At 44.3% G+C, this 15,372-nt stretch overlaps 1 protein-coding gene across 1 annotated transcript; it reads left to right on the top strand.

The window, feature by feature from the left end:
* Window positions 1-66: 66 nt before the first annotated feature.
* Window positions 67-7,329, top strand: LOC135902042 (E3 ubiquitin-protein ligase TRAIP-like). Its single transcript, XM_065431929.2, has 5 exons — window positions 67-689; window positions 795-908; window positions 3,937-4,167; window positions 6,145-6,229; window positions 6,885-7,329. The coding sequence occupies exons 1-5, from the start codon at window positions 202-204 to the stop codon at window positions 7,083-7,085; spliced, it is 1,119 nt and encodes a 372-aa protein (XP_065288001.2). The 5' UTR covers window positions 67-201; the 3' UTR covers window positions 7,086-7,329.
* The last annotated feature ends 8,043 nt before the right edge of the window (window positions 7,330-15,372 follow it).

Below are 15,372 nucleotides of genomic sequence, written 5' to 3'. Positions count from 1 at the left end.
TGATTGTTTTTGGTGTGGCCTGATAGATGCAGCGCACGCCGCATTGTGTAGCCGGTGTGGCCTCAAAAACCTCGTGCTGAATATGGTGCGAGGAACAGTTTCGGTTGGTAACATTGTACTCAGGGAAATACGAAAGTACAATGTAGCGCGAGCATTGCGCGCCTTTTACGTTAGCAAGTTCTTTTCAGTTTTTCTGTTAAAATGAAGTTTACTTGTAGCATATGCATGGACAATTTCAGCAGCGAAAATATCGATAACATAACTGCCACTGGTTGCGGCCATGTTTTTCACGAAATGTGCCTACTCCACTGGACGGAAATGTCCAAGACTTGCCCGGCTTGCAGGAAGCCGTTGCGTCCGAAACAAGTGTTCAAGCTCTATTTTAACGTGTCTGAAACGAAAGAAGTCGATGTCGGAGACCTCCAGAACAAGCTAGACGACGCGAAGGCACAGCTAAGGGCAGCAAATGTGGAAAAGATCAAACAGCAAGAAGCAGCCGACATGCTCAAGGCTTTCCTTATTCAACGGGAGGAAGAAGTTCAGAAATTCAAGGACAAGTACATGGATGCGCTCGGCGAAAAGGCCCAGTTGCAAGCTAAGATACAGTCTATGAGAAAGGAAGTATCGGAAAAACGGCAGTTATACGACGAAAATATTACTTTGCGGTCTCGTATAACGCACTATGAAAGGTAGGCTCACCCTTGGAGCTGCTGCAGCCGCAACTTGTTTGAGAATGTACGCAACAGGTGCACAGATTATTATATAACCGACTTTATTTTTTCCCTTTCTTCTAGTCTCAAAAAGCTTATAGACGGTAACGCAAAGGAAGCAGATGAGCTTCTGAAGTCTTATGCAGACGGACCTGGCACGCTAAAGAATTTGGCGACGTACTGTGTTCTTGTGAAACGGTAAGATGTGATGGCGTTTTTCCTACCACTTTAACCCTTTTCATGGAAAACAAATGACTATTTTGAAGGCTTTAGAATTAAAAAAAAAATATGATAACTACAATAACATGCTTTATAGCAAAAGAAAGCTTTAGGTGTGCTTTACAAAGATTTGCATTTCTAAGAAACGTATCTGAGTGTGCTATTTAATATAATTTGTAAAATACTGGCGTTACTGAAAGATACAGGAAATGTTTATATTGTTACACTAATAACATATAGAAAGAAACATTTCAGTTGCCTCAGCACATGAAAATTTCAGTGTTCTAGATATCAGAAACAAATATGGGTTTTGCCCAAAGGCTAAGCCTTGGAAGCGATAGCAAAGTCTAGTGTTGCACTCGAGTGTCTTGCACGGTGTCTTGACTCCCAACAGTATGCGGAGGTGACATGACATGACACAGCATGCGAAACAACTGCTGTTGTGCAGCAGGAACAGTGCTCTTGCAGGGACGAGGCACTTCTCAAGACTGGCTCAATGAGGGATGCCAGAAGCAGTGTTACAGGCGTCGCACATTGATAGTGCATGAGTTGAGAATGCTGGAAAATAGCATTTGTCAGTGCCAAATGAAAGGATTTGATAGATTTAGCTTGACTTTTACTGCCCATTCTGCTCAGGCCAGTGCATGCTCCATGGTGTGGTACGAACAAGCTGCTCAGGAATGCTAATGTGTATGCGCACGACTCAGTGGAAGCCAGAACACTGCCCTGGCTCCAGCAGAGCCTATTGAACAGAATGTGGCGGTGCATTCACTTTGCTCTGTCATTTTTGCAACAAAATGTGCGGCCTTCTAACCCTCCGCACACAGTTCACTGTGACAGCATGGTGGCAGCGCTAATGCACCTTGTGTGTTGCTACAATTGCTATCGCAATAAAAAAAAATGTTTTCTGCCAAACATAAACTGCCTCTTTCTGGTAGAATATTGGGCAAAACATCACTCTCATAGCAGCAAATCTCTGCCATGGGCTGTAGAGTCACTGTATACAACATCTGTACTATTGGCAGCATACGAACGACATCTCAGTCAGCTCAAGAAATCATTCAATTGTCAATAGTCAGAAAATTAAACTCACTGCCGAACAGTTGACAATAATCAGGGCTGATTTGCAGGTCTCTATCATCTGAATTAAACTCTCATGAATTGACATCATCCTCTGTCTTATTGCAACAAGTAATATCAAAACAATCATCTGAATACACAGCATAAGCATGAGACTCATTCCCAGAAGGGCCCGGCTACCACAGTGCCTTCCATCTTTGCGATCTTTCGGTGAACACCACTGCTATAAGTAGCTTCCACACAAGAAAAAAATACTACTCAGGCATTGAAAGCCTTCTCCTTAGAATGATTCTTGGATGGCGCAGCAATTTCAATCGTGCGCTGCAAGCCTTAAAATGGTGCTTGGTGCTCATGGGTCACTTGTGACCTACCTTCAATGGCCATGGCAAGAAAAAGCGGCAATGTGTCATTGCTTAATTAAGTGTTGTTGGTGCTTAGGTTGTAAGAAATTAAGGAAGCACTCTATCAAAATAATATTGTTGCTTAACAGTTTGTGTACACATACAGTAAAATCTCACTATAACGAAGCTGGAGGGGGAGCCAGAATCACTTTGCTATATTAAATACCTTGTTATGTTCACTATGGCATGTACTGCACTGTGAAATCTCTATGGAGATTTCAAGGGGAATTTCACACTGTTATATTCATTATTTTATTATATCCCATTCCGTTACAACTAGGTTTAACTGTATAAACAGACTGCTATTAAAATAGAACTTAAGAATTTAAATTATGGTATGACAGACATGTTATCATATATTGCACATGTATATTTGCTCTCATTGTAGCTGCATTACCATGTGCAAAAAAGGACCATGGAATACAAACACCTGCAACTTATTTAGATAAGCATGTACAAAGGTGGTAGCTCGAAATGCAGTATGACTGAAGTATGCAGCTGTAGAATTATTTCAATAATACATGGTTACATGCCTTGTCAGCCATAACTTTCCATTATGACTTGCCAAACGATCCTGATAGCTCGTGTTTTCCATTACTTTTGTAGTGAACTGATACTATATCTATTTACCATGTATGTTCTTTTCTCTAATGCCTCACTGTTTACAGGACATTTTAGGTATTTTTCCTTGGTCTACGCTGCCTTATGTCCCCGATGTACTCTAGAACATACTGGTTATACTGCAGAGATTGAGCTAGATGCCATTTTAATGAAGTCAGTAATAGAAACACTTTAGAGCCGAGGACTGACGCAAATGAAGAAAATTATGGCGTACCCAGAAGGCTGTCATTTTTGTCTTTATGGATTGCATAGTGTTGACACAATTATCGCAGCCTGCAAAATTAGTTAGTGCATCTTGGACTATGTTATAGACACAGTTAAATTGCAGAAGCCATTAGCAACTGCCATATGGTTTGATGTCAGCTCAGTGTGCTCAGAAGTCTTGATACCATTAATATTAACACTGTATACAATGATTTCATTGTTAAAGCTCTCTGCATGCCAATTCCATTGTGTAGTTTCAAGAGAACATAATGCAATATACTCCAATACGTGTTTGGACACGGAAGCTGACAGTAAATTTTACTATACTCAAAGTTATTCAGCTTTACCTCTATTTCTTTGCCTAAATTTGGCTAAATAAAGTACAAAGGTAGCTTCATTTAGTTCTTTGAAGGCTAGAAAAGGCACTTGTGCTTGCAACTGTCTGCAGGAAAAGCATAATATTTCGCTAGTCTGATAGTTTGCAAGGGTGAGTTTTGTAAAACCAGTTTGTACTGCAGCACTTTCGTGCATGCTTCTATCAAGGTTGACGTAGCATCATGGTATTTTGGTTTCTTTGTCTTTTCCCCTGGCGTTACAGCAGTGCACAGATACACTTGATTGACTGATTTTCACCCACTCACCAAAGCCTCAAACAGCCTTGTATGCTGCAGTCATGCTGGTACTTGCTTTTCATGTAACAGCCAACTGCAGACAGTAACGGAGAGCCGGTCACAGCTGAACAAGGAGGCGCTCGACTTAAGAAAAAAGGTGGCCTACTTGGAAGTTCTGGCGAAAGAGAGAGTGGCCCGCATACGTGCATTGGAAGGGGATGTTAGTCACCTCAAGGACATGCTCCACAGGGCGGAACTCAAAGCGGAGAAGGACAACACTTCTGTGAGCACAAATGCTGATGATGGTCTGATTGCAGAAAGGTGAGCAGCAGTATTAATTTTATCCCATAGATTGCTCTTTCATCTACAGCACCACCTTCGAGGAGAGACACCTAAAGGAAATATTAATGGAACAGCAAAGTTCAACTCTAAATCAGTTCAAACTGGTGAATTATTTCACAACTCCAGTTTCTTTCATATGGCAGGAAAGATGATTATAGGGCAAAATAAAGACGAAAGTTCACTTTTTAAAATTAATTTCGCATTAAAAACGACAGTGACAGTTATGCCAGTGCAACATCATGAATTTCACAATGTTTTTGTTCATATTTGGGCTCTTTTGGCAAGGGAAATGTTCTAAATTATGAGGTTTTGCGTGCCAAAACCACTTTCTGATTATGAGGCACGTCGTAATGGAGGACTCCGGAAATTTAGACTACCTTGGGTTCTTTAACGTGCACCTAAATATAAGTACACGGATGTTTTCACATTTCGCCCCCATCGAAATGTGGCCGCCATGGCCGGGATTTGATTTCGCAACCTCGTGCTCAGTAACTCAATGCCATAGACACTGAGCTACCGCAGTGGGTAAGGGAAATGTTCTACTGTTGCCTACTTTCTCTTTGCATGCTGTTGAACTCATTTCTATTGACGAAACTGGTGACTTTGAAAGGCGTCTTAAACAGCACAATTATGGCGTCAGAAAAGAAATAGTGAAATCTAGTGCTTTGGCCGAGCATGCCGCTTCAAGCGGCCACGCAATCGACTGGGGGAAGGCATGTGTCCTTGCCAGGGAAAAAGGGCTTTTTCGACACCTTTATCTTGAGTCGCTTATGATTCAGACTACACCACACATTCTGAACAGGAGCGATGGGGCAATCTGCTGTCAGTGTATGCGCCTTGCCTGCGTCACATGTTCAAGACTATTTGAACGAGTTGTTCGTACACCTTTGTTTATTTTACCTGTGAACAAGGCTCCCGTGTGGGAGCCGAAATGTCTTCTTTTCTTTTCTTTTAAAATTTTACCTTGGTCGGCGTAGTGCCCCGGGTTTTTGTCTACCTTTTCACCATGTTTCATTCCGACCAGACGGGCTTCCATCAAACACTGAACTTCAGTTTGCCTTTATCTGCTACTATACGGCTGCCACATGCTGTTTACCGAACTGGAAAAAATGCTTTGCGGCAGACTATGCAACCTTCTGTTTGTCGCTGGCAGTAAGCTTAGATGTCGGGTTTGTGCCTGAAATTACCAGTGTGCTTCACTGATATGTCTTCCACATCGGAGCACACGTAAGAGCCTTGGTGATCATTTAACCTAATAAAGTCCTTAGATAAGCTTTCCTGCTGCTGCTGAACACCTTTGTGTCATTGACTGTTTTCCTTCTTTGAGCAGTTGCTGACCCATCCTTTTACTGTCTTTAGGCTGGCTTTCTTGCAAAGCTTGTTTGCCTAAATTCCAGCTTGTCAATTTCGTGCAGTACAGCAAAGTACGCATTCTCTCTGCACAGCAGAATGATAAAGGGCTCGCTGCTTTTTGGGGAACCACTGTTCTCTCCGATTACAGCTTGTGCCCCCATTCAGGCTCGCCTGAGCCCTTGTGATGCCTCAGCAGACATTCCCCGCCCTTTTGTTCCGGATTCACTACATTGCACCAATATCTGTTATACTTGGATCATGGTTATGTGTTTACCCAGAAGTGCCTTCTCAGGCTAGCAACATTGAAAGGAAAAAACATTAATTCTGTGCAAATAGTGGAACTCTCTCGCTAACGCTACCGCAGGGCAAGGTTCTTTTTTTGTGCCTTTATCAAAAACCTGAGACGTGAACCACTAGAAAGACCATGGAGCTCAAATGTGCTGTGCAAGATGTCACAGCCATTACATGCGAGTGTGTGGAACATTTGCCAGCAATATCATTTTAGCACCTGTCCTCATTGAGCACAGCAAACATGTAGTACAATTTCTGTTATTTTCAAAGACAGCAATTTCTTAATATTTTTCTTTTTCATTTTTCATGCAGCCCAGCACCTGAACGAATGAAACGCCCGCGCTTGACAAACCCTGAAGAAACACCTTCTCCAAATGTTGCCTCTCCAGCTCTTCGTGTAAGCTTGGGAACCACTTTAATTGGTGTAGGGTTTCACTTAAGTGGTCGCAATTTGTGCACGCCTCACCTTAGCATTACAAAAGTAATGATCTTGGTAGCCATCTTTTGTAAAGAAAGTGCATAATGTCTTGAAAAAAATATGTCGCAGCACCTATGGATACGTACATTATCAACGCATTCTAACGGATAGACTTGAAAGGAACATAAGCACCATGTAACGAGTGTTGGATATAAAAATGATACGCATAACCTTAAGAGATAGGAAGATGGCAGTATGAATCGGGAAAATGCAGGCAACTGATATTCAAGATGAGATATCCTTAAAACTAAAGCTGTTGCTTTGTCACCAGTCTGGGTACTAAAGGAACAGAAGCAGAGTCAAAGGTGGCATTGGATTAGATATGGAGCGATGAAATTAGTAAATATGCAGCCGTAGTATGGAGTCAGCTGGCATAAGACAGAGGTAGCTGGAGATAGCTGATAATGGTCTATGCCCTACAGTGTATCTAAGTTTACTCTGATGATGACAACAGCTCTTGTTATTGCGCTAGCCTGTCTTCTTACAGGACCTGCATTTTTATCTCTAGTGATTCTAACTGCTCATTTGGCACACTCAGTGCATGTATGTTGTTATAAAACCAATTTTGTTTCAGATTGTGACCTCTGCTTGGCACTCAAAAGCTCCAGATGTTGCGACACCGACGAGGGAACCACTGCTGCCACGGAAAACAAGCTTTTTCCGTCCAGCTGCTGCTACAGATTCATTCAAGTCGGTCATCAGGACTGGCTACAATGGTCTAGGTGGTCATTCAAAGCATGTTGTTGGGTCAAAGCCATCTCTTAAAAAATTCTAGGATCCTGTCTTATACGTTGATGCTTGCATATGCCGTTGCTAGCTGCTTTCGTTTTGTGTAAATATTTTATTTATTCTAGCAAACATACTGCCCCTTGTATGGATACCAGTACATAAATGCATTCAAAGTTCACATTTTTTACCTTAATTTCGTTGACCACACAGACCTCTTATTTCACACATACACACACAAATATATATATATTAATGAAGCACTGTGAAAATAAAAGTGTTACATATTTCTAGCCTGCATGTTCTAATTTTTAAGGTGGCACATATAGCATTTTCCTTTTGAAGCAAAGTTAACTGAAAAGCGCAAATAAATAATTTTCTGGCATGTTTAAGTGTGCACATATTCAGGCCACTGCCATTAGTATGTTTCTGTGATGTGACCCAAAAGAACCAACAATCACCCTTCTTTGCAAGTCACAAACCTCCTCAGAGAGAGCTCAAACACCTATAAAGAACTACAGGAAGCAGTTGCACACCGATGGGAGTGGCGGTAAAGATTTGGAGGTTGTAACTTCCCACCAGAGGTCAGCCAGTCCTCAGACTTCTCCAAAAGGCTCTTTCTGTGTGTGTGTTAAAAAAAATTAATTATGGAGTTTTATGTGCCAAAACCACAATCTAACTAAGGGGCATGCTGTATTGGGAGACTGGAAATTTCGACCACGTGGGGTTCTTTAACATGCACCGAAATCTAAGTACACAAGTGTTTTCACATTGCACCCCCATACAGATGCGGCTGCTGTGGTGTGTGTGTGCATACATGCACTTGAAAATCATTTGCCAAATTTTTGCCGCGCCCTCTGACAAAAGTTCTGTCTGATGTATAGATGCAATAAAGGAGATACATTTTTTGGCCAGACAGCATCTTGTGCTGTGCTTAAACATTGCAATCGAGCCAGGAGGATGGCTGCTGTGGCAGAATCCCATTTCGTGAGAATGATATACAGTTGAACCTCCATATGACGAAGTAGATAAAGTCAGCAATTTGCTTCGTTGTATTGAAATTCGAACTTTTATGCAAATAGTAGTCACCAATTGATTTTTAGAAGGAAAGGGGCCGCAGAATTTTCCAAATAATCTGGCAATCGAAAAAAGCAAATTTGAATGAGAAAACAATTCATTTTGATGAAATTGAGAGTTGGCGACGAATGATGGGGTTTCATGCTACGCAGACGATATCTTCGCATCGGCGGTACGAATTAAGCAAAGCCAGCCACGCTTTCGTGTGCGGCTAATAGCGTTGCCCGCAATGGGACGACGCTGCCATTAGAGACTTTTAGTTTAGGGGACGCAAGCCGCTTGTGCCCCCTAAACTAAAGCTCTCTATTAAAAGCGCCGGCAGCGGAGAGCGAATGCTTCGTCTGCCTGTCGCTCCAACCAGTCACCGAAACTCAATATTACGCAACCTCGGACCAGGGTGTCTACCAACCGGAAAAACCGGGAATTCTCAGGGATTTTGAGTAGTCTGGAAAAACTCAGGGAATTTATGCTTCTATCAGGGAAAATTAACTGTAGTTTTATTGAAAGGGAACGAAAGTCGCGGTAATGCTGGCTCGAGCAGTAGGGAGGAATCGTAACTAATTGTCTTTGACGCCGCGTCGGCTGGAGGAGTTGCCAGAGTACAATCAACGATTGACTTTCCGGACGCCAGATATTTCGGACGGCTTCGCGGCACAACTACGTACCCCATAGGGTCAATGTTAAGAACGTCTGAAATTTCGGACACAAGAACGCTTCGCCGTCCGATTTTCCGGACTCTTTGCCGTAACCGCAGGTCCGAAACGGCTTTAATCAAAACCACCACCGCCGTCATATTGATAACCTTGCCGCCTCGACTCGGCGCACTCGCACGCAGATCCACCTGCATGCAGCTGTAGCCACCACCGCGGCAATGCTAAGCCTAGCTGCTTTGAGGTTCGGTATTAAGCTTATTGCCGTTCTATGCAGTGTTTTTCATTGAAAGAATTCGCCGCTGCCAGCAATGGCATCGATACTGCCGTTGTGGTCATCGCGAATGGCTTCTAAGTTCGGAAGCCGGTTCCCGGTTAATGAGGTTCCCGAAAGTCAGCTTCGCCTCGTTACAGTAATGTTGCGCTGTGAAGCATAAGCGTGGGAACAGGCAACTGTCACGGGACAAAGTATGTATCCCATAATTATACACGCGTGCACCCGCCATCTCCTGTCACAGTACAAGTACCGATATGCCTAATAAGTGTACTCGCCGGCCTTCAGACCTTTTTCGGACGTGGCTGTGGCGATTTGAACCCTTAACAGCTGTAAAAGACATGCATTCATTATTTCGGACGTTTTCGCGGCCCCTAGGGAGTCCGAAAAATCGGACGCTGACTAGAGTTGTCCAAGAGGATGTTTCAAATAGTCCGTGTGGCGAACGCGCAGCCGAAGGACAACAAAAAGACAAGGACCTACGCATTCAGAAATGAGCAGGAAGGAAGGATGCGACCACTTTTTTGAAGGAGCTTGCACATTAAAAGCAAAGTGTTGGCTGATGCCGAGATGCAGGTGTCCCTCATTCAAGCAAAAAAAAAAAAACTCTTTTAAAACAGTGGAACAGAACACTGAGGTGTTGTGCGCGGGCTGAGAGTGTGTCAGCACAGTTGAGGTTGACTTACCAGCTGTTGCGAGATAATCTCACTCGTGACAAAGTTCAGGCATCATACCGATGAACTTGCTATCAGTTGCTAGAAATAGCTAATATTCGAAAATATTCTGCGTGCATCTTATTCGTATTCGAGAATGTTCGACTCGATTTGCAATGGGTTTTACTATTTCTTTCGAAGATATTTTATTCGCTGTGCATTTTACTAACCCCTCCCTTCTGTTTTCTTTTTTAATGAAATAAACACTACCCCTTACTATTAAAACTGGACTAAGTTGTCTTTTTAATTTTTTAACATGCTTACTAAAGAGTGACACCATTGGGCGACCTGATGTAGGGAACCCGTCTTGACGTAAAACAAAGTTCTGTATCACTCAAGGAGTATCGCAAATTCAATCAGGGAAAACCTGGCAAACTCGGGACATTTGGAAATGTCAACTTGGCAGACACCCTGCCTACAATACTAAATGGGCGAGAAGACAGCTTACATGATGCCACGGCGTTTCGACACGCCCACTCTTTAGACACGCGGCAGATTACCTATGAAGCAGGGCGCGCAGCCCTCGTGGCTATATGAGTTCAGCCGCGCTTACAGCCATGCGCAGCCACGGCCGATACGCGCGCCAGAAATCGCGACGCGCTAAAACCCCTTAAACTTCGTAAAGTAGTGACACTCTCCTCCTCCGCCTTCAGTCCTCCTCGTTTCTCCTCTATTTCAGGCTCCCTCCTCCACCGTGGCGCCACCTACACTGCTCGAGCGCAGCAACGGCGCCTACATGCGCTCCTCGCCACTCCGTAGAGGCTTCTCGAGCAAAAATGGCGCTGAAGCAAGGCGCGAGGGCCCACGTGATGCTATTAGGCCAATAGCGACGCCGCGGCGGCCTCGGCCAGAGAGCGCGAGGAGGAGGCGGCATTCTTCAAAGCGTGGCACTACTTTACGAAGTTTAAGGGGCTTTACGACGCGCGTCAACTTACCCCCTCCCCCTCTTTCCCTTTGCTCGTGCGTGAAGGCGGCACTCGTGAAGCCACTATCTTGTCTCAACCTCGCACATTTTCGCTCACACCCAAAGCACAAATTAAGTGCGCGGGCTGGGATATGATATTGTCGTACTTGAACATTATACCGAACATGATGCAGCACTTCGGCAGTCGCTCTTATTGCGCTGCGTGCGATTTAAGAGGTGTGTTTGCAAGTAGCCGCGTGTAATTAAATCATTTGACCATCTGTGTCCGTGGAATTTATTGTCTCGGCGTTCCATTGCAGCGGAAGCGAAATTTCGATTTATTGAAATCGCATACAAACACACTTCGCTATATTGTGGTTCTAAATACATGGTGTCCTATGGACAAGAGGTTATGAAAAGTTAAATATTTTGTTATATCGAGAATTTCGTTATGTTAAAGTTCGTTATATTGTGGTTACACTGTGCTGCGCAGATAAACCTTGATATAACCAATTTGAAAACGAAAACTCGAGATAAGAGATGGCATAACACTTTATAATTTTTGCCTATAGAGCACGCATATTGAACCTCAAAATGAAGTGTCCTTTTCATCGGACGAGGAGGACAGGGCGCGCGGAGAGCCTTTCCTCCTCTCTGGCTTGGGCGATCCAGCGCGGCACTGCTTGAAAGTATTGCTGTCGCGTGCTACGGAACAATTTCGAGATGTTTTAGATGGTGCTTTGAGAAATTTACGCTTTTCGGTGCATAGGTAACTACAGTAGGCGGAAATATCTCTTGGGGGCGCAAAAATGTGACGCGCTTTATCAGCCGCGGTGTACGCACATTATCAGTCGTGGTGTGTGTATGTGTTGTGAACTATTTTGCTTATGTCGGTTTTAATTCAGCAAAGAAAACCGGTGTCTCGATTAGCAGCATGAAATGGTAAATCTGCTCACTATTTGATCGCTTGGCGTAGGGAGTAAAACATAAAGCATAAGAGCGCATGCTCGTGCACGGCCAACCTAAGCCAACCACGATACATCTAAGCGGCTGGTGCTATCAAATATTTGTGATACACCGGCATCGTTCTCGCGCATTTCAAGTCTAGTAGATTTCAAATTACCATGTCTACGCTAGCCTTCCTGCATGAAGCCGATGACGCTGCTCAACAAACTGATCACTGCGGTTGGTGAACCAGCACGATACATATCTAAGCTGTGCGCTTCGGCACTGCCTTTTTTGGCCTGTATACAGCCGTAATATATGAGAGGGATCACATAAAAAAGAATGCGATACCTATTTCTGAGGACAGAATTTTCGTAATAAGTGTGATTGCGTCGTAGAGAACGGAACGAACACAACCGAAAAAAAAATTCTCTTATCATCCTCTTTCTCGAAAAAGCAAGAGAAAACGGGCCAACGCCGCAATACGATCTCGCATATAGTCACGCCGCACAACGTTTATAAATATATAACCGCTGATGCCGTATGATTGGACCATGCGGTATACAGAACAAAGATATCTGTAATCCAGCACCTACCGCTGCTTAGGATGCCTGCACGGTCGTAAAAAGTGCCTTTGCTGGACAAGCTTAATTCAGACTGTAGGGTATGCTACGATTGCTTGTCAAAACTATTTTATTCAGGGGTGGAAACCTCATCCATCCATCCAACCAAGTAGTCACGCAATGTAACCTGCAGCGAACAGTTTGAGCGCTTGTCAAAGTATAACAGCACAACTCGTAGCAGAACGGTACCCACGCTGTTACGATCGTAGCGTATGTTTCATGGCTCCTAAACCGCAACTTAGGAATAGAGGATAATGCTGCAATACGGTCACATTAGTGATTGGAACATTCAGAAATACACAATTGATCTCCGAGGCTGATTATAGGCTCAAATATGCGCGCACACATGGCGCTGCGTGTTCCATCCACCTGTACGCCAGGAGAAATTCCGGCCATGAGGCCTTAAACCACTTCAGCACGTCTGACAGAATTGTTTACCTCGTCGAAGACGCACGTCATACTAAACAGACCGCACGACCGCAAAAACAAACGCCAAAACCTGCCGCCGAGCGTACACCTGCGAAAGCGTTGCCGGCTTCGCTTCGTACCGCCGATGTGGATATCGTCGACATGGCATGAAACCGTATCTCGTCGCCAACTCTCAAACTCAACAAAATACTTTTTTTGTAGAGTGCAGCTCAGGTATCTGATCCTGCGGCGAGCGTCGGCGCCCTCGTAACCGAGGGAACGAGCACAGCGAAGGATTAAAGAGCGAACGCGGAGCGCAGCGGGGCATGAAAGACTGCGATAGCAAAGAGATCGCGTGAGGAGGAAACCGGAGGAGGAGGGTATGGCGAAAGCGTGAGCAGAAAAGCGCAGTGCCGCGCAAGACGGGGCTCTGCGACGACGGAGTAGCGTGTCGTCTCTATGGAAACAAAGTGCTGCATGAGCAGATGTCTGTCTGCGGCGGTTGCTGTGGATCGCGCCCACGCGTCACCCACGCGCTGCCTCTCGCGATCTCCCGGTTAGCGAGACGGTTGCACCACACTCCGCTCCATTTGAAACGTGCCGCATGAGCCAGATTGTCCGCGCGAGCCAATATATCGCGAAATGAAAACACGCACGGAGCTGTGCTCAAATTTCGCTTAAGGAGTATCGTAATCGCCGGTGAACTTTTCTAATTAAAGTTTGCTTTTTCCGATTGCCCGATAGCTCGGGAAATTTTGCGGCCCCTTGCGCGTGTACGAAAAATTCATCGGTGGCTTTACTTATTGGCATAAAATATGGAATTTCAATATATTATAACGCCTTTTCGATATAACGAAGCAAATTGCAGGTTTTACCGACTTCTTTATATCGAAATTTAACTGTAGTACGGGTATTAGTGTGGACTGCGCATCAAGGTCAAAGGCTGCAAGGGCTTGGTGGTCATTCACTGCAGTGAGGACACCTGAATCCCCACTTGACCTCCTATGGACAAATGACGGCAGCAGTGCATAAAGGCCACTCAACAAAGAAAATGATAATAAAACGATAGCAGGGGCATGTAGGCTTGTTATAACTAAGCTCATTTATTTGGTGTGCTGCATGGCGAGCCTGCACTGGTGACCTCAATGGTGAACTGCACGTGAAGCAGTGCATGGTTTTGTGAAGAGTGTTGAAAATGCATAATGGTAGGATAGCAATATTGTGGCAACTGCGAAATTTCATTTAGTCAGACACTAAACATTTAGTGACAATCTGCTTGTATATATGTGAATACAAATTTAGTGGCACAGTTCTGAAGATTAAGTTGCTTGTATTATTCACAAGATTTGGGAGAAAAGTGGAGTTTATCACATGCAAGCTACTGCAAAAAACAACAGCCCATGACACTGAGAACATGATAAGAAAATTGGAGGGTCTACACCAATTTCCATGACATTAAGTACAATGTTGCGTGAAACAATTAGTGTGTGCACTTGTTTCAGCAGAAATAAGAATTGCAAATCTTTTTACATGAGTTGGAAACGTGATTAACATTTGTAATTGTGTGATGCTGATACCATTTTAATACTGGTTACCACTGATCACCATGTAGCTTCGTACAACTTACTAGCAGACACACCTGTTGATTGAAATTTTGTGAGCTATGCTGTTTAATGTCACATTGACACATTTCAAACGGAATGTAGCCCTCATTCTTAATGTGAAGACGCAAATGTCAGTACAACCTAAGCCACCAGGGGTGGCTAAAAGGGGGACGACCGACCCCCAGCAATTTCTACTGCATCCGCATCCCCCCCTCCCCCCTCCCTTTACCACTCTAGCGCCATGGAGGGCCCCCTGTACCCCAGTAAAAATGAACTACACACACACACATATAAGGGATGTTGCACGTAATTTGTTCTAAAATTTAAAAATATGAGATTGTCACGTTGCTTGGGGCAAGTCAGGCTATCTTTGTAATTCGCCCGATTACAGAATTATTTACTATTAGCTGATCAACTTCTCTCATATAATCAGATCAAAATTGTCAATCAGAAAATTGTAGGCCATCATGAAAAATTCCCGACCTACCTTTCTGTAGCTGTATAGACGCGTTACAGAAAAAACTTTTTCCAAGCACAAACACGAACACCCGAGTGCGGAGCAATGGGAGAGTCGGCTCACCAGCAGCGAGTACACGGCCCAAAGGGCCCTAGTGCAGCACGCGAGCGATGCAGCACGACTCAGTGGAGCCTTAGAATAGGAGCCCACCCTTGCTGAAGAGAAGTCTCAAGTCGCCAGCGCCAAGAAGATGAAGTCGACGGAGACCTCGTAACCGCGAAACTCTTAAAAGACTCAATAAAAGTTTTCACTCACTCACTCACTCCAAGCATGAAAGAAGCCCACAAACGCAAGCGAAAGATGCCACGTGACTAGTCGCGCGGCACTTTCTTGTGTTTTGCGGGATTTCTTTGACGTCACGAGCGAAATACGATTCGATTTCAGAAACATCTTTCTGCGCAACACCTTTGCAGTTGCGGTGAAACCCATAAACTTGCGTGACCACGTGGCGTTTTTCATCACAACGCCGGTGGCGCCACCTTCGGTCATTGACCTCTCGATCGCACTCAGATTTTTTTCACCCAAACCAAGGACGGAGCTACCTGCATCGCTTCTGCACTGAACTGTGGCACAGATGTCCAGAAAGTCAATTCCATCAAGAACTAACGGCTTATTCTATGT

This window comes from Dermacentor albipictus, chromosome 3, assembly GCF_038994185.2.
Source record: "Dermacentor albipictus isolate Rhodes 1998 colony chromosome 3, USDA_Dalb.pri_finalv2, whole genome shotgun sequence".
In the NCBI taxonomy this organism is placed as follows: domain Eukaryota; kingdom Metazoa; phylum Arthropoda; class Arachnida; order Ixodida; family Ixodidae; genus Dermacentor; species Dermacentor albipictus.
The sequence above is the reverse complement of the archived record's forward strand: the minus strand, read 5'-3'. Positions and strand labels throughout refer to the sequence as shown.